At 41.6% G+C, this 18,925-nt stretch overlaps 4 protein-coding genes across 8 annotated transcripts in view; 2 read left to right on the forward strand and 2 right to left on the reverse strand.

Annotated features, from left to right (window-relative positions):
- Positions 1–21: 21 nt before the first annotated feature.
- Positions 22–3,711, reverse strand: LOC139813130 (G patch domain-containing protein 1 homolog). Its single transcript, XM_071778470.1, has 3 exons — positions 3,332–3,711; positions 2,876–3,248; positions 22–2,686 (listed from the first exon to the last, which is right to left on the reverse strand). Exons 1-3 carry the CDS (start codon positions 3,393–3,395, stop codon positions 301–303), a joined length of 2,823 nt encoding a protein of 940 aa, XP_071634571.1. The 5' UTR covers positions 3,396–3,711; the 3' UTR covers positions 22–300.
- A 56-nt stretch (positions 3,712–3,767) lies between these two features.
- On the forward strand, positions 3,768–8,209 carry LOC139813132 (ubiquinone biosynthesis protein COQ9, mitochondrial-like). Of its 3 annotated transcripts, XM_071778472.1 has the most exons (5): positions 3,768–4,109; positions 6,617–6,811; positions 7,337–7,680; positions 7,771–7,989; positions 8,084–8,209. In XM_071778472.1, exons 1-5 carry the CDS (start codon positions 4,058–4,060, stop codon positions 8,108–8,110), a joined length of 837 nt encoding a protein of 278 aa, XP_071634573.1. In that variant the 5' UTR covers positions 3,768–4,057; the 3' UTR covers positions 8,111–8,209. The 3 variants fall into 3 exon arrangements, 2 of the variants coding, with proteins under 2 accessions (XP_071634573.1, XP_071634572.1); XM_071778471.1 differs by lacking the exons at positions 3,768–4,109; positions 6,617–6,811; positions 7,337–7,680; positions 7,771–7,989; positions 8,084–8,209 and adding exons at positions 4,136–4,508; positions 4,612–5,460; positions 5,609–5,763; XR_011732044.1 differs by lacking the exons at positions 3,768–4,109; positions 7,337–7,680; positions 7,771–7,989; positions 8,084–8,209 and adding exons at positions 4,138–4,508; positions 4,612–6,423 and having other exon boundaries at positions 6,617–6,752.
- Positions 8,210–8,276: 67 nt separating this feature from the next.
- On the reverse strand, positions 8,277–10,787 carry LOC139813135 (uncharacterized). 2 transcript variants are annotated; one of them, XM_071778477.1, is made up of 4 exons: positions 10,211–10,787; positions 9,902–10,058; positions 9,508–9,808; positions 8,277–9,394 (listed from the first exon to the last, which is right to left on the reverse strand). In XM_071778477.1, the coding sequence occupies exons 1-4, from the start codon at positions 10,499–10,501 to the stop codon at positions 9,028–9,030; spliced, it is 1,116 nt and encodes a 371-aa protein (XP_071634578.1). In that variant the 5' UTR covers positions 10,502–10,787; the 3' UTR covers positions 8,277–9,027. The 2 variants fall into 2 exon arrangements, with proteins under 2 accessions (XP_071634578.1, XP_071634577.1); XM_071778476.1 differs by having other exon boundaries at positions 9,508–10,058; positions 10,211–10,786.
- A 2,708-nt stretch (positions 10,788–13,495) lies between these two features.
- The window catches only part of LOC139812823 (rho GTPase-activating protein 20), a 187,330-nt gene continuing 181,900 nt past the window's right edge, over positions 13,496–18,925 (forward strand). The window contains exon 1 of one of the 2 annotated variants that reach the window (XM_071777920.1): positions 13,496–14,589. In XM_071777920.1, the coding sequence (XP_071634021.1) occupies positions 14,392–14,589 (198 nt within the window). In that variant the 5' untranslated portion in view covers positions 13,496–14,391. The remainder of the gene's footprint in view (positions 14,590–18,925) is intronic. The other variant, XM_071777919.1, reaches the window with a different exon arrangement.

Here is an 18,925-nt window from a genome sequence, read left to right on the forward strand (position 1 = left end):
TGTATCAGATTGCAAATCGTGTTAGATTCGTTAACATGCTCAGAACTGTAGTAGATCACAGTTCAAACATTATATATTTTCAGTCTATGTTACAGATGTACATATATGCATCGCCAAGTAAGCGCATAAACATTAATTAATAAATATATGGAACAGTTTTAGTTGAGTATGAAGTATGAAGTATTTCGAACATCCTTATATACAATTGTGTTGTGTACTTTGACAGGTATTTCCATCAGGCGATTATAAATCGATTTATCATTTATATTGCTTGAATTCCCAAGAGAAAATAGGGAGAAATCAACGTTTCGAACGTTTCTCTTTCTTAGACTTCTTCTTGTGTTTAGGGCTTTTATGTTCCTTATGCTTGTGTTTCTTCTTCGATTTTTTCACTTTGTCTCGTTCCACCCATTTTCCGCCGAGTTTCGAATCCTCCGTAGTTTTCGACACCACGACGCTTCGAAATACTGGTTTCAGTTGTTTGGCGTTATCAGCTTCTGTCGTCGTTGCAGCGTTGTCCTGTTTCAACAATCTCTGAGGCAGAACCGGACCATACATATCTGGCAGTACTGCAATCTCTGCGTCATCAATTACATCGTTATGATCCGTGGCATCGTTCCGCGATTCACCGGTAATTGGCAAACTAGTTTCCGAGATTTTACAAGTCGTACTTTCATCATTAATGCATTTCGGTTGCGTCACCACCAAGCTGTCGAGATCCAATTTCGCGAAGATACCTCGCGGTGGCGATGTGTTGCGTTGCACATTTAGCTCTTTCGGATCTTTCCCGATCAAAATCGATTTGACAGTCTCGCTGTCAACATTATCCTCCGTCTCGCTATCGGAATCTTCGCTGCTGCTGAGGAAAATCGCTTTAAATAGATCCTTCTTTTCTTCTGATTGATCTTTAAGCATAGATACCGGCTCGGAATTTATTTCTTTTTTCTCTTCTATTCCTGTTTTATCTTCTAAATTATCTCTCACATCCTGTTTGGCATCTTTCGACGTTGCGGAAGGAATACCTTTGCCGAAAACTTTCTCGTAGGAAGCTTCGAAGATTTTAAATTTCTCAGAGATGGGTTCTGAAGGTTGGTAGATGTTAGATGGAATATTATTGGAACCAGTGTTGGAAATCGTTTCGTTTATATTTTCTTCCGTTTTCTCCTTCGATCGGGTAACTTCTTCCACCTGTGTTTCAACTGTATCCGTAGCTTTCGTGAATTTCGATGAATTACACCAATCCAAAGAATCAAAAACGGAGAATCTCGCCGATTTCCGATCCGTTGCAATCGTCGCACAGCCAACTTTTGGTTCGGGAATATTGAATCTCTTGCAAACGATACTCGCCGGTTTCCATTCGCTTCGCTGTCGCGTAAGTTTGCCAAACATTTTCAATCTCACCGCTTCCTTTACGTCCTTTTCCGGATCCATTCTGTCCGTCGTATAATCAGCGCTATGTACAAACTTGTCTGCCATATACGTATTCGACTGCTCCAGTTTTGTCGCTTGCTCGAATTCCTCGCGTTCTTGCTCTCTCTCCCAATCGGTCATAGAAAGTGGTTGAATACTTTCGAACTTGTCCTTCTCACCGTTCTTCGAGAAGATAAGATACTGCTCGAATCGTTTCTGTTTATCCGGATTAGACAAGAACAATTTACTTGTTTCACTCTTCCCCAAGGAATCGCTTTCCGTCGATTTTTCTATGTTTGATTGCGCAGATGTCGACAAAGATTCTTTAAAATCTTCCAACTTCTTTAAACTACCTGTATCGTCCGGTCTCGAACCAACAATGGCGCCTTTGACAAAGTTTTGCACGTTCAATTTATCCAACCAAGAGTTACCTGTCGTCTTCCGCTGACTCTCCACGTTTTCTCTCTCCTTCGTTTGTTGTTTACCATGTAAATTCAAGGTTTTTGAAATAATATTAGCGGCAACGGATGTACTTGAAGAAGCCTGTGGTTTCTTGGAACGTTCATCGGAGTCTTCTAAAATCCGCGCTCTATCTATGGCATTCAATGGCTCCTTACGTTTATTATCTACTGGGGCTGCAATCGGCGGATAAAATCTACTTTTCCTAACAGCGTGCACTGGTGCAAAATCCTTTGGTAATTCTGGAGCTTTAAAGACTTTCTTGCTCTCTAGTCTCTCCTTCGCGCGGATAAAACCCTCAAGGCAATCGGTTTGCGAGCTACTCGAGCCCTCTTGGGACCACCTCGTCTTATTGTTAGTCTTACGTTCGGGACCTAAAGTAAAGTCATAACGCGACATGTCTTCTCTCTCGTATATATCCTCATCGTCAGCTTCAAAAGCACCAACTCCAAACGCTTGTCCGTGAATCGACAATTTTTTGTTTTTATCCTTGACGCAAAATGCCGGGGTATCAAAAAGATTGATATGACCGGAAAGGACTTTCCGCCTGTCTAGACCCGAATAACCAATGCCAAAATAATTGTCCTTTGGCTTGCATCTGAATGGCTCATAATCATCAGGTGCAAAAGTAATATTGATAGAGTCATCATCGGAATCCTCAGAATTGCTCCCTGCCATTTCGAGATTATCCCGCCCTAATCTTAATTTCTCATTACGTAGCTTTATCTTCTGCTTTTCTTTTTTCGTCAGTCTGGAGCCCACACCTTGGCCAGGTTTCCAACCCATTTTCTTGAGCAGGATGATACCCACTGTTTCTCTGCAATTACACAAGTAATATGAAAATTAATATAACTTTAAATCTAAATGGAGCGCAAATCGAGCACATTGGCAAATAATTAATACATTGCTCTATTTGATTCTTTTTCAGACAAAAACATGCCGTCAACACGTTCAATTTCAAAGTAGCACAGATTAAATGACATTATAAATTTTTGCAAATACTAACTTGACAGGTTTTAGAAGCTCTTTTAAGATGGGAGTACCAGGAATAGGTCCTTCTTGACTTATCCTCTCCCTCTTCTTTCCTCTCTGTCCATGATCAGCATAATCGCTGGTAGCTCGAATACCTTTAGGAGCAATCCCGAACAGACCGGTGTCCTCCTCGTCCATAAAGTCCTCCGGTCGCTGAAGGACATTATCCGCCTTGCTACTCCTGGAAGACTTGAACTGTTGCGGTCTCCATCCATCGCGAGTACCGACAGTGTTGAAATATCCTGCTGAGAAACCGCCTGTAAACGCCCCGTGAAACCTACGTCTACCTTGGGCGTCGTAGGCAAATTGATCCTCGATCGTAACGGGCTTCTTTCGCGGGATGTTCTCTGCAAGATTAAAACTTTTTGATATAACGCAATGCAAAGGATATATGGTACTTTAGACACGGTACTTTATCCCGTTTGCGTACCTTCGTCCAAGGGATCAAGAGGAACGCCGAACGTCGCGTAATTCTCCTCGTCTGAATCGCCCATTTCGAGAGGAATCAAATTCCCCCGGTGTAATCTTCTCGTTTGATTTAATCAAACGTGACAAGGTCTCTTCAGCTGTTAAATTGCCGTTAAAATCGCTGTTGGCTGTCGCGCAGAGCGCGTTTGAGGTTAAGAGAGAGACACGCATACACAAAACTCAGCAGACGGCTCCGACGTGAGCACGCGAGGACGCGAGTTCATTGGTCGCGACGGTAAATCGCGATCAAACGCAGCCAATCCACGCTACGCGCTCAGTCGGGACAAAAAGAGCAAAGATATCTGTTCTCTAATTGGTCCAGTCCCACGTGATCCCTATGCCCTGCCATGCATCATGCATCTCTTTAAATTTACGAATGTTAGGTTAAGTTTATGTCTAACATTTTGTTGATTTCGCGAAAAACATAATGAACGCTTGACACGAAGTCCACGTTATTGCTCGTTTTAGGCTGCTCCGAGGAATGCGCATCCGCGCGAACAACGCGTCCTTATTTCCGTGTCTTAAAACCGCCGCGGCGCAACCGCCAAACGCAGCCAAACGTGGTCGCCTCGCGAAATTCTAATCGCGCCTCAAGAACAGTAACATGCACGAATTGTACGATACGCTGGAAAATCCTTAGCAGTCGCGCAGTAGGAAGTAGGAACTCGAGACTGGGACACTCGGCGATATGGCGATGATTAATTCATTCCGCTCGGCGCGGAGCAGACTTGCAGTAGCCGGTAAGCGAATTGTTGGCGACTTGTGCCGACACTGCCGACGGCCAAGCTTGTCACGTATCGCGTCTGATCCTGCGTTCCCTCCCACGAATTCTTTCCATTCCAGACAGTTTTTCTCTGGAATTTTCGTATCGTTCTCGATCTTACATGACCGTCATTAGATTCCATTCCGTGAACGCCCTTTCACGTAAAAAATAGAAGAGTCCGTCATTTCGTGTAACGTACGCCCTTTCGCGAAGACGTAACCTCGCGGCTCGCACGAAGATTTTCGAGAAAGACACGTCGTGCTCGATGTTTCTTTCTCAGGAATGAAAACAGGGGAAACGCGCATCTGCGTCAGTATTTCTTTGACGAAAAGTTCGCAAACAAAGAAGAAAGTACCTGATATTGTCACATAAAAAGGTAAATATATATATATATATACGTATATAGAAGGTACAGAATATAGAAATATATTTTTCGAAGAATAATTTTATCTGCATTTTTATGTTTCCACTGTTGTCAGCTTGGTGAGATGGCCAATATGATGACGCACGTTGTCAATCAGATCACCAATTTTCTGGACGAGTGTAACACCGAGAAAGCTATAGAGCTTTTAAAGGCGGATTCCTCGGTCACTGAAGAAGGCTTGGGCCGTATTATGTCTGTCGTTGTCTTGAATCTCACGAGCTCTGTATTACAACACAAGAAAGCAGCGTTTGAATGCTCTTCAAACGTATTGATGTTCATAGCTGAGAATTGTGATCCCAAGATAACCATACTGGAGTTCCTAAAACATGTACCGCACACGAGCGACCATGTGAATTTCTGTGCTATTTTAAATACAATGCGTTCTTGCATAATGAGGATAGAGAACAAGGGCAAAGTCATCGATTGGTGCTTGGAGCGATTTCAGATGTATATCTTGAATCTATCACTGCCAGATAAAGTTGATGATCCGGAAGCAGCTAGCGATGGAATTATACATACATATAAAGCAGTCATAGTGTTCCTAGAGCCGTTGGTGGAAGAGGCGATAGATATAAACTCTAAGCAGGAGGAAGGATCTGTATTGGGGGACTACCTCTTGAGCTTTTTTATTTTTCTGTGCGGGAAACCCTTCTGCTGCTTGAACAAATACATCGGTGAAGAACCTGTCTATGAAGAACTCATGGATAATATAGTGACACAAGCACTTCGCCTCACCGGAGATATATTATATTCCTTGGATACTGTTAGCCAACGTAAAAGACGACCTACCTACTTCAAAGCGCAATGCCGCGCAGTGCCGCATGATCAGATCTGGACTCTTAACATATCAAATATGGCCTACGCCAATTTTTACTTTTATGTTATTACCAAAGAAAATTATTGGGTAAATGTACCGCAAGTATATAATTCTTATTACATCCTTGAAATGTGTGCATATTTTTTCGAAAAATTGCTTAGCAAAGATTGTTCAATCTCCAATGGATTAATTTTCATGGAACACGTTATAAAACGCATTTCACCTCATTCTGTAGATTCTAAGGTGTTGGAATTAGATATATATACAGAATTGTTTCAACCAATCACTAAAGTGATGATTTACTCTAATAATGATGAGCAACGGAAGAAGGCAGTACGCGTTTTTCAAGAATATATAGAGATATTTAACATGGAAGCTAGATATACTATTATTTTCCATTTGTACGAGATTGTTGAACATTCTGGCCTGCTGAGTTTCATCACTGGCATCTTTAAATCTTCTATCATTCAATGTCTCGATTCAACTCCACGAAATCCCCAATTTCTCGGAAGAAATATGGAATTGTTATTGAAGAAGGTTTGCAATCTGCCACATGGAAGTTCGTCTGATATGGTGGAAATGTCAGACGAAATCATCACTGCGCTGAACTTGCTGAGATTTTTATTTATCAGAGATAAGAACAATGAGACGGGTATTTGGAATATGGTAGATATGCTAAAAAATGATTATCTAAATCCGTTGAGAAAAGGGATAGATTTATGCAAAGCACATTGGAGAGTGAAGACAAAAGATTTGGAGCAACAGAAAAAGGATTTAGTTAAAGAAGAAGATTATAGCAAGCTAATGAAGGCTAACATGGAAGTTACACTGACCGTTGGCAGTGAACAATTACCAGCTATGCCACTCTCTCAAAAAACTTGCATTTGTTATCAAGTGCTAAATGGTTTAGATGTAATGGAAAGCATCCTTATACGAGTTAATGAATGCATAAATATGAACGAAAAATTTACGCAAAAGTCTGATGAATGTACTGAGTAGAAATAAAATCAACTATGAAAATGAAACTATGAAACATATTACCATAAAATTGTAATTGTTTAAGATTTAATAAAAATTTTTTCTAAATTGAATTTGTTTTACTAGTACATTATGTATGAGTGATAAGAATTATACTAAAATTATATTAACATGAATTCTTATGTATTATTCTTATATAACATATATTTATGTATAATGCATATCTAATGTAGATGATTTTAAAAGTAGATATTGATTTTATCAGGTTTTAGATGTTTATGGACTTCCAGGGCTTTGCTAGTCGATCAATCTGAAAATGATAATAGAAATGCAGAACCGCAACAATCTGGTCACGAAGAGAACGACGAAGAGTATGAGAAAAACATTAAGACAAAAATACTTAGTGCTTCTTTAAAATTTGTTCCTGACATGGGATGGAGCAAACAAGCTATCAGTGCTGGTAATTTGAGCGATTATTTTTATATGCTATCTCTTCTAATTAATTTTTATACTGTCTTGAGAAATAGATGTAGTTTATAACAAAAAACCATTGAGCATTATGAAAAATGAAATGTAACTCGATTTACATGTCCTATTAAAAATAGATTAATGAATTAAATCAAAGTTTTGACGGAAACGGATTTGAAACATGTTTTAAAAATAAAAATAAAAACATTTTATTAATAATTTTTATACATGATTATTGTCTTGAAAATTATAAGCCAATGTTAATCAGCATTCTATTACGAAATCGATCCTTTCGTGAAATTAATCAGTACATAAAAACTTTGCAGATGTGGAAAATATCTGAAACATATTTTGTTACAAAAGTCTTTGAAAAAGTATATAAAAAATGTAGTTCGTATTTTAAATTGAACAGTTTTTTGGTAATATTATTTTTAAATGTATAAATTATATATAATTGTATTTTAAACTTCGTTATACTAAGTTTTATTAATTATTGTTTGTCCATATGAAAATGAAGGTGCTGAGTCGGTTGGATATCCAGGCGTAATACACGGACTTTTTCCAAATGGTAGCGCGGCATTAGTGCTATATTTTTATTCTATGTGTAATCGGGAATTAAATCAAATCCTGGAGAAAGAAGCAATGGTCATCGAAACAGATTCCTCGAGTCCACGGAAGACGCCAGAGCAACAAGTTCGTGACGCCGTGGAAACACGGTTGAGAATGGTGATCCCCTACAAAAAAAGCTGGCCGCAGGCAATGGCTATTATGACCCTACCACCGAACGTACCGACCGCTTTGGCAAATTTATTAACTTTAGTCGATGATATTTGTTATTATGCTGGCGATAGGTCTGTTGATGTACGTCGTATCGCTAATGTTTATCTGTTAGTATAAGAAAGATATTGTTCGGATATGTGCTGTTTAAATAGAGTACATTACTTTGATTAGATTAACTGGTATATCAGGAGAATGATACTGGCGACTATTTACAAATCCACTGAATTGTACATGCTGCAAGATAGAAGTGAAGACCACAAAGAAACTTGGCTGTTCTTAGAGAGACGAATACAGGATACTTTACAAGTACAAATGATGCTTTCCAGCTCAAACAAGCCAGATGAAGCTCTAAACCGTGTTACGGAGACTGCTACTGCTGTTTTTATAACGGTATAGTTATTTCCGGTCGATTATAAATAAAATTTTAAGCCATCTTTGATTTATATATATACATACTGTACATATAATTACCTTTCTGTTCTAGGCCCGTAATATACTTGGATTAAATTAACGAAAAAAAGAGATAGATTAATGAAAGAAGATTTTAAGAAAAGAATTTCTATAGATGTTTTCGAATAAATAAAATTAAGACTTTTCTTATTAAAATTAAGAGAGACGTTTATTTTATTTGGGAACCTGATTTTCTGCATTAGAAATCAATGTTGAGAAAGGAAACATTAGTAGATATAGCTAATTTATTTTATACAGTAATATATTTTAACAAAATCTGTACAATAAAATAGGTCGTAAATCTATATTATCTCCGTACAAAATATAAAGATATAAATTGTTGATTACATAAAGCTATATCAACATTCTTTTAACAATAGATTAAAAAACAATGATTCGTTTACCCTGCATATTATCATAATTAAGTATAATCATCTGGAGTCAGCTATATAAAAATTTTGCTACTCTTCATATTCTGCTACTATAACACTATAAGATAGCAGAAAAAGTCAAATTCTTTACCTACGATAATTAACTTATAGAAATTTTATTGCAAATTTCTCCTAGGATTACATAACTTTTAATAAATATGAAATAGTCTCTTTTCATTCAATAACGTAATATTAAAAAAAAACAACGTTAATATTTAATTTTTATAATTTTTATCTGTTTTATATTTTTTGATGTTGAATAATGATACGTCATGATTTGAGGAAAATATTTTTGAAAACATTTTTACAAGGTATAACATATACATTTATATATATTGTATATACCGAGGATAAAAAAATTTCTCATATATATGTGCGTGTGTACGTATATACGTATAGGTATATACATATACATACATATATACATACTTTTACTGCCATTTCATAAAAGTCTATTCTATACCACTCTTTTTGTATTAATATGTATCTTGATAAAAATACGTTCATTATTAATCTCAACATTTTTTATTTTTTTATCTGTTAGATTTTAATAATGAGCTTCTTGAATATATCCCTTGATAGTTTTTGGCAAAGGCAACTTGTGTATATTATCTAATCTAATATACTGACGAATGACAAAACGACAAAGATATTGCAGACTCCTTACTTGAGTGAATCTGCTCACTGGTTTCGTTAATCTGACCGGGAACGACGGATATCCCGGATATTTTGGCCTCGAGTAACATATTACAGCGGACTGGCTGAAGTTCATGGAGTGATTTATTAAAGCAGCCACCGAATTAAAGCCTTCGTTCTCGGTGCTTTGATTGCAGAGAGAAAATAGGCCGCCGCTGTGCTCCATACGCGCATGCAGCATCTTTCCAGATGATTTGAAGCTGAGTGTTAGGACGTACCTACAGATAATCATAGAATGTTAACATATATATATATATATATATATATATATATATATATATATATATATATATGAGAATAGAAAATCCTGTAAATTATTTGTTATATGCACCTGTCGTCTGACGAATCCCGAACCAGAAACGCACCATCTGGTTCAGATATGAGTTTGGCATCAGCTTCGTCTCCTGATATGGGACCCCAATACCATCCATATTTACTTAGATTAAGCAGTTCTTTTGCGAGACTTGCTTTGACTTTATGTTCGTTATTTAACGTTTCGTTTACACTGCCAGGGACTTGTGCTATTGCATTAGAAACTGCCACCATTGTATTAGAATAGGTAGGTTGCATTACCGTTGCATCGTTGACAGTCGCAATGTCGCTTATCAATTTAGCTTGCTGTCTCGTAGGAACTGTATGAAGATTTGTGCCAGATGAACCATATTGCGTGCTAATGTTAGCTATATTTCCTTCAATACTGTAGTGGGAATTTTCAAGTACGTCACCTAATCTGGCTTCATACAAAAGTCTTCTATCCGACAACAAGGCCTGCTCGTCAGTTGACACGTCTTGCTTCTGACATGAATTGAGAGATTCAATGACAGAGATAACATTGTTCTGCTTTGAGCCAGAGCAAGGGCTCGTCGTTTCTGTCTCTTTGCTCTGAAAAGGAACAATGATTTCAGACAAGACCACGAAGGCACATGTTGTAAAGAAAAACAAAGAGCATCGCAGAAGCAGAAGAAGATTAAAAAAGAAATCTTGCTCCAGACAAAGAACCATGGAGAGGAGAAAATATAGTAAAAAGAGCCTACCCTTTTCTTGGATTTGCACAGATTCTTCAGTAGCAGGTGCTTCTTGACATTGCACACGAAATCGAGGAATGACAGCTTGCTGCTTGACGGACCCTTGAATCTGTGCTCCGTCGACCTGGTGTCGCTCGTCGGATCCTCCCTCTTGTACTCCTGACGCCGACTGCCCTCGCATCGCCGAAGAAGCGTCGCGAGTTTCCCGCTCGTGTTTCCACGCCTGGATTTCCGTCGCGCGCCCGCTTGCTCGGCAGCGGTGCTCGCGGTCGACTCCGGGTCTCTGCTCCGATCTGTCATACTCGTGCGTGGTGCGTGGTAGTGGCGTAGTGCTCGACGTGCTCGTCGCTCGAAGCCGGAGCGAATTATTACACCCGCTTGACGGCTGACCCGCCGTTCTCGTAGCCGCGGCCCGCGGCACTCGCACGCGCCATCTACTTCACGCGGCCGGCGTGAGGCGTGATTCCGCGTCCGCGGACTCCGGACTCCGGAGATTACTCCGAAATTACCAAAAAATCTCGTCGGCGTCGGCCCGTCGGGCAGCCGGCAGACACCAATGAAAGATGTCGCCCTTTTTGCCTTCTTGTCGATATGTCGCTTAGTACTCCGAGCACCCGACAGATCACACCTCCGTTAACTCGCCTAGCGTACGCCAGATTTATTTACATTCTACAACGACTAATTTCGATTTGCGTCCGATTAAAAAAATTAGATTAGGGACGATGGTTAAACGATGATGATAAGTTTTTCTTTAAATAAAATTCTGCTATTTAAAATAATCGCCGATCAAGTTAATTGGCCAAAGTCGCCCAAAGCTTTTTAAGTTTTTCAATATTTCTATTATACGTGATTTTTTCGAGAGTAATCTTTAGATTTGAAACAAGTTTGGAGATTAAATAAAGAAAATATATTAGAAATATACACTTGACTAATCAATGAGAATCGTAGGATTTTCCATTCATTTTCAGCATTAACAGCATTTCTCGTATTTGTCAGAAAAATTGTATACATTTTTGGTATTCACATTTCTGTACGTTTATACAGCGTAATATCTTGTTTAGCATCTTGGACGAGGCCGTGTAAGCTGAGCAAGGCCGCGCGCACTTCTCACACAGACGATGAGAACTCGTAGAAGAAATCGTAGAAACGGCGCGGGATCAAGGGTGAAAGGTGCGAATGTCGCTTCCGCCAAGCTTCAATTTGTGTACAAATGCACGCCAAGATTCGGACTTCATTTCACGTTGAATAGCTACTTCTCGGCGAAAGGAAAAACGTAGATTAGCAGTCGATTTCACCAACCTTTCTCAAGACAAGTAGCAGCCGCTGAATCCTCGACGAGCGATCTTTTTAAACGCGATCCTTCTCTGTCCGCGGCCTCTTATGACAACTATCGCAAATTTGAATCTTCAAAGTTTGAGGAGAGTAGGCGAAATCGGATTTACATATATGCCTAACTCAACACACGTTTTCGTGGAAAACTTAACGTCGTAAATCCTATATGTATATTTGCTGCGAACTAACAGATCGCAGCTTTTTAACCGGACAAATCTTCCATTCCACAGATTCCTTATTCCTTTCATAGACTTTACGAATGTTTTCGCGGTTAAATGGACGTCGTCAGTGTCTTTTATTCGTGCCGCAGAGAATTGAGAACACAAGAGACGTGAATCACACGCGAGTTGCAGGAAAGCTGGTGGCCGCTGCTCGTTTATAATGTCAATAACGGCAGCAACATCCAACGATTAAATTGAAATGGGAAACGTGCGATATGTGCGTGCTGAAAATCACGTCTAACATAAAGTTTGTCGTATAGAAGGGTTACACCTGGATCGTTCTGGCGCACTTATATCTGACAACATTGATTTCTAATAATATCAATAACATTATACATATATACATTTTATTATATACATATGTTGATGTTTTTATTATATTACATTTTATCATATTATTACAACAAGGACGTAATTATTACACATTAAATTATTATCTCGAAGTCGTGAATATCTAAATACGAAATAGTCCCGAATAGGCACGCATATTTACGCGATAGGGCATTCGCGATGCCGCGAGCGCGTTTACAAGCCTCGAAGCGTCGAAGCGTCGAAGATCGAGCCTCGACGGATATCGAACGGCAAATAACATGGCGACGCATGGCGTTATGCAACCGATCGGGACGTCGTACGTACATGCTACGCGATCGGCGTAGAAATGCGCTTTCTAATAGGTCTTCGTGTTATTTATAGGCGAGGAAGGAAACGTATCGGCGACGCCGCGCGTCTTTAGGACGCTTCTGTCAACGATTGCCGGCGACGGCGACGTCGCGCGGATCGCGGATATAAATCGCGCGTTCCGCGATTTCTTATCGCGAACGCGCACCTTCTGCGGCTTCCGATTACGCGTCCGACGAGTTCTCTCTTCTCTCGCGCGGGAAACAATGGCTTTCGCCTGAAGAAACACCGGATGTCGCGATGCAGCACCTCGCCTATTCAATATATCGCGTAAAAGCGCAGCGAAGTTAATTGGTCTCGCGACTCGCGCGGCAATATCGCGTTTCGCAAAGACCATTCCTCGTCGAAAATCGATTCGTTTTAATTGCTCTCATGACAAAGTTAAGGGGGTATATTTTATTCGGCGCAGCATTGTTATTTATAACAAATTCGACGTGTTAAGCACGTTCATTTTGTCCCACCTATTCTGCATTCAGAAACAGGTACATTGGAAATCAAAATAAGGCTTATTGTTTCTTTTACTTTCGCTCTCTTTTCTATAAAATGATACAAGTGCTGAGAGAGGAAGGAAAGAGCGAAAAATACCAGTACGTGCAGCAAGTGCAAGCGAACGATCTTCAATCGATCCTAATCCAATCGAGAAAATTAAAGATTACGTTTGCACGTTTTCGCATTTTTACAAGCTAACGCCATATTGACGGTTGGAGACGTTACGGTTTACGGTCTGAAGTTGTCGCGTTCCGTAACATCGTACGCGGATGGTGTTGCGCGTCGCGCAGCGATAAATTTAGTCGCGTTCGCGTCCGCGTCGTGGGGGTCGTGCGCGCAGTGCGCACCCGTTACATCATCAGTCTCGAACGTTTGGACGTCGTCGCTGGTCGTCGCGCGACGCTAATCTCCCGCGGGGACACGTTTTGTTTACCAACCAACGGCGCGCGCCGGCGGCTCCTCGCACGCATCGGCGCAACGGCGCAACGCTAGGCGAGGTGAGGGCGAGGGGTGAGGTGAGGCGCGGCGCGGTGGTTAGTTAGTGGTGTGGTGGCCGACTCGGCGCGACGCGGCGGCGGAGGACCGCGTGGTAGGAGGCTGCCGCGATTCAATTTCAGTCGAAGCGCGTCAGGCAGACCGAGCGAGCGATCGCCAGGGCGGTGAGAACGAGTCGGCGGGCGCGCGCTCTCTTTTCCGCGCGCGCCTCGATTTTTCGAATCCTCGACGAAGGGAGAGACGGTAGGAGGTAGGAGAGAAAGAGAGGAGAACAGGCCCGCACGGCGCACATATGCCCGCAGGTGCACGAACGTAGCTACGTGTGGCTGCGCGCCCTCGTCCCCTCCCCTCTATACCCCGTCCGGTCCACTGCGTCCACTCGGCACTCGCTGCGAGGGAGGCTTGTGTGCGTGAGTGTATACCTCCGGCTCCAGCATCCAGTCGGTTTTTACGTCGCGTGCGTGGCCGGTTCGTCTCGTGCGCCGCGACGTCGCGAGATTCACGTCGAGACTGTCGTCCGGGACATATAATTCGAACGAGACACCCCGCGAATCGCGGAGAAACGCCGGATGGCCGGATATCGATCCCGGTGATAGCGCGCGGGATCTGAATGGCGCCAGTCGATTTTGAAACCGGCGCAAAATGCAAATGGCGGCGGTAGCTCCGAAACGTCGGAGTCCTCGCCGGCTCGTGCGGACTGTGGACAGTGCGATCAGTGCGATCAGTGAACCGTGAGGGGAAATCTCGAAACTTGAAGCTTGAAGCGTTCGAGATGGACGTTGACGAGGACACGACGCGACGCTCGTTCGAATAATCACGTGACTGCAACGATCTACCGCGGCGCGGCGGTGGTGGGACAACGACGACGACGACGACAACGCCGGTGTCGTCGCGCGTAACGTGTAACGTGTAACGTGTGTGGTGTGTCACCATGAGCCGATGAGGAAGGAGAGGATCGAAGGATCCTGATCGAGAATGGAATTCGGGAGCTACAAGGGCACCGGCACCGGACCCCGCGTCAGGCTGCGCCGACGCGCGGACGTGGGCAGACGGCTCACCAGGAGGCTGTCCCTCGTCGCGAAAATGCCGGCTGCGTTTCTCAGCAGGGCGAACCCGCCGGAGCCGAGGCCGGTCGAGATCACGGCGATTGCGCCTGACAAGACGCAGCTCACGGTAAGTGGAGTGTGGAGTGCCCTGTTGATTTATAAGCGTATCCGTTGATATCGGCCCGGGCTCCGGCCGCTCCGGCCGCTCCGGCCGCTCGCCCCCCGGACGAGTTAACCTTACTCGTACGTGAGGAATTTGGCGCAGAAATGGTGAGGTCGATATATTTAACAGTTAATAAACGTTCAATTAACTACGTAGCGAAATAAATCGCATGTAATGTGTTATTACGTGCGATATAAATTGCAAACTGTCTTGTGAGTAAAACAAATCGGAAACTTATATTTTCGCCAGTAAACAATTTACACAACGTACTTTCTTTTACTCTTGATTTAACCGACGTCGTGATTATTATAATTAATATAAATTTGACCACGTAGGTCGAGAGTAAGAGTCATTTGTGTCTTGTGAGTCTTTGTATAAATGTGTAAAATACAGCCCACTAGAATTTCACGAGAATTGAAACAATTTTTATAGCCATTTGGTACGATATGACAAGAATAAGTCTTCGACCTCGAGCATTTCGCTCGTCGCGACGTGTGTGAAAGTGCTTCCGCGATATGATTATAAACAGACCTGATCGGAATAGTATGTCGCGTTGTCCCGGTTTTACACTTGCTCGCCGTTGACATTGCGAAGAAATAAAAGCGTAAATTTGAATCGGGAAGCCGCGGCGCAAATTCCAAGGTAGAAATCGAAACGGACTTTGGCAATTAATGTAGCGGCGCGTACACATCGAGGATAAGTGCTACACATTATACATGCGAGAGTAAGAGGTGTTACCTTCGGTATTTAATGTTCTCTTCGTAGGGAAATTCTCCGCGCGTGTCTCGGTCTCGTGTCTCGCGGTCCGTTGATTAGTACCGCTTTCGCGCGCGCATTGTCACACATCACCATTTTTGCCGAGTTATTTTGCTTTCAAAATCATGTTGATATAATCGACACAATTGAGCTTCAGACATAGAGATGAAAAATACGCGTCGATAGTTAAATATTTGGCGAGAGAGAGAGAGAGAGGCTGCAAGCGCGAAAAGCGAGAGTCCGAGTTGGCATCGATTATTATCTCTAACGACGAACGTCGCGTAAACATGCTGATCTGAAGGAAGGAAAACGTAAAAAAAGATTCACGTCGGAATCGAAATACACGTATTCTCACGGCTTTTCCCCGGAGTGAATCGGGCGGAATTATTTCGCGTGACGCGGATAAAAGGAGCTGCGGGAGCACCGCGGATGCGTGCGAATTAAATTAATGCGCGGCGTGTAACGTCGTTTTCACACTTGCTCTTTCGCGCGGTGCACGCGAGGAAGCGGTTGGTATCCAGGTGCCATCGCTGATGCCGTCGCGAGGAGGGAAATAAATCTCCAGCCTCCCGATACGCGTCGGCTTTCGGCTTCCCTCGCTCGCGTTTCCGCCGCGATCGCGGTGAAGGAAGTGCCGGATACACGCTCGATCGCGCGCGGCGAAGGAAGCGGCGTCGGCGTGTACGTATAGTAAGTACACGCGTATATTGCGTCGTTCGCTGAACCCTGACGTCTTTCGCGCGTACGCGGTCGTAAGAAGGAAAGCGCGATCGATGACCGGCTGCTTTCTATCCGCGCGCCAAGTGACGAACGACCTGTCTCTCTCTCTCTTTCTCTCTTTTTTGTATTGGTATTTTTTTCTTTTTTCCATTGCGATTCGTCTCGTTCTCGGATCTTGAACTGGGTCGGCGATTCAGCGTGGGTCGGTGTAAATCTAACATTCGATTTTATGACGCACATAAATGCACGCTGTCGACAAGCACGTTGATTATTGCAGTCGCGATTATGCGGCGACTTTTTCTTTCTCGCGAGCTCTTTCGGACTCGATCTACTTGCTCACAGAACCATCCGAATATCTCGTAAATCACACATTTTAGTCGTAGATAATATTAATATAAAAATTAATATAATATATTCTGAAAATATTTGATTATAGTTTTAAGAATCTAAATAAAACAACTAGAACAGTGTCATATATGTATTCCTAACTCTTTCGAGAGTCTGATAATTTTATAGATATTATTTTTTAAAATTTAAGTTTAGCTATATTACTAGCCGTGCTCACAGAGACTTTCACGAAGAAGTCATTTTTTTTTAAAGAAGGTCATCGAAGATAATTTGCAACGCAATATAAAACAACGTGCGACATGCAGAACACGTCAAACGCTAATTTAGATCACCTTGCAATACGTAGCACGTTTGTTGGTGCGGTCGTAATAAAAATAATCAAGAGACGAGTTAACGGTATCAACTATATCCCCGGGTACTTAATTAAAGTAGATTTCGTAACTCTAAACGTACGGATACGTGCGACGCGGCTACGCGCCGACGCATTCGAGCAAAAGAGTAAAAGTCCGCGGTCAGTTAAATGCCGATATTCAACCACAGAGGGTTAAAGGAGATTCTATACGCCGCGCGTTTGTGTGTGACACGAAACGGTACGCGCCAAAATTATCGCTAATACCGCGGAGACTGTTGTGCCGACGAGCTTTTAGCGAGATCTCTCGACGCGCGCGTGATAAATGGTACGTGTGATTTGCGTCCTACGTACGCCCGATAATGTCTATATCTGCGTATGTGCGGGTTGCCCGCAGAAAATAATTCGTATATAACGATTTCTCACTGTTTCCCTTATCAGCTAAATCGTATCGTTAAGATTTTCCTATCTCAGGATATGCACGTATCTGGCAAATTAATACTTTTCTATTTTTTCTATTCCATCGAAGGGATATTGTACTCGAGTTGGCAATACGAGTCTTTAATTGACATATGAGTAGACGTACTAGAAGTTTGACAATTTTTTAAAAAATTGTGTTGGATTTTTTAGAGAGATTTAACGTATCGAGTTTAATGTATTGGAAACGTACTACTTTTTTGTGCATCAAAATTGAAAGTACTAAAAGATACTTCTCTTAACGAGCGCGCGTGGTTTTCAATCAGTATATCTAAAGTTTTGTTGCGCAAGAATGCCGACCGAGACGAAATCTCGTGCTGTCCTTGATGGCAAGTTAAGACGTACTCGTAAATTTCCGTCCGATCTTCGCAACTATCTCTGCGAAAGTATTTGAAGTATCCTGAAATATTGGTACATAAAATGCAAGGGCGTTCGATGTTTCCGCAGCCCCCTAATTAGTTGCGTCGTTACGTCATGTTGTCCTAGTGACGGAAAAGCCATTACCGATGAATTATATACCGCATAAACGGTGTCGCGTGCATGTAACAAGACGCATAAGATACCTTGATGTATTACGATAATCCGTCTAAGATATAGCAGAGATTTATTTTTTAAACAGATCTGCACACATAGGTACATACATATGTGTATACTTGATGTATAAATTCTTGACGTTTTGCGCTTATTCCGCATACAATTCTCCTTCGCGAATAAATTACATTTATCTTCCATAAGTTTTTATAAATCTTTGCATAATATAAACGTAGACTCTATAGACTATAGACTGTACAGTTCGATGAAAGTACACGGCTGAAGTCTGTACAAATGCGGGTATTCCGTAATGCGACGTAAGGTGTTTTTATATCGGTCATAAATATCGTAGGAGGAAGAGGGGATATCGTGCATTCTTCGCAAGTATTATTTTTCGGCTAATCGACATGCGAGGAATATTTAAAGGTTATTGACTCATCGACTGGCGAACGCGAAATTTACTTTCGACTCTCGAGCGAAGCAGCTATTATATATTAATCATCTTTTCTTAGTCATGTCGTGCCGATTATGTCCTCGATTTTTTTACTGTCTAATTCAAAATAGCCATTATTAGTTACGGTAGGAAAATTTTTTTATATGTATATAAAAATTTTAGTTAATTTTTTTTCAAAAATTGTTGCTTTAGCAATACAATCTTGAATGTAAATTTGTATGTACTTGAACTTTTAATATCTTTGGATTTTAATTAAAGTGAATTAAATATCAGCGAGTTTAAATTGCTAATCTGCATTTTACGTTCTTATTGCATACATGGATCAGTGAAACTGTAATATATCATACGGGCGACTCTTGCTCAGCGTACTTACGCAAGTTATTGTGATAATAAAATTCTCATCTTCAATACGTAGGTATATGTTCGACAGTCTCTGAGAGAGATACGAGTTTTATTCTAGTTATTATGGTCATTCTTAAACGGGAAATTGAATACAACTCGTCATTATGGCGTCCTTTTTAGCAGTTAGAAAAGGTTAACAGGATGGTCGTTTAGAGCTGAAGATGGAGAAAGTGATGTTTGTGATAGTGGCGTTTACAGTACCGCGATTAGAATGTTCGGAGGTTGGTGCTAGTTATGTCGGTTAGCCGTCAAGTTCGATTCTC

This window comes from Temnothorax longispinosus, chromosome 5, assembly GCF_030848805.1.
Source record: "Temnothorax longispinosus isolate EJ_2023e chromosome 5, Tlon_JGU_v1, whole genome shotgun sequence".
NCBI lineage: Eukaryota > Metazoa > Arthropoda > Insecta > Hymenoptera > Formicidae > Temnothorax > Temnothorax longispinosus.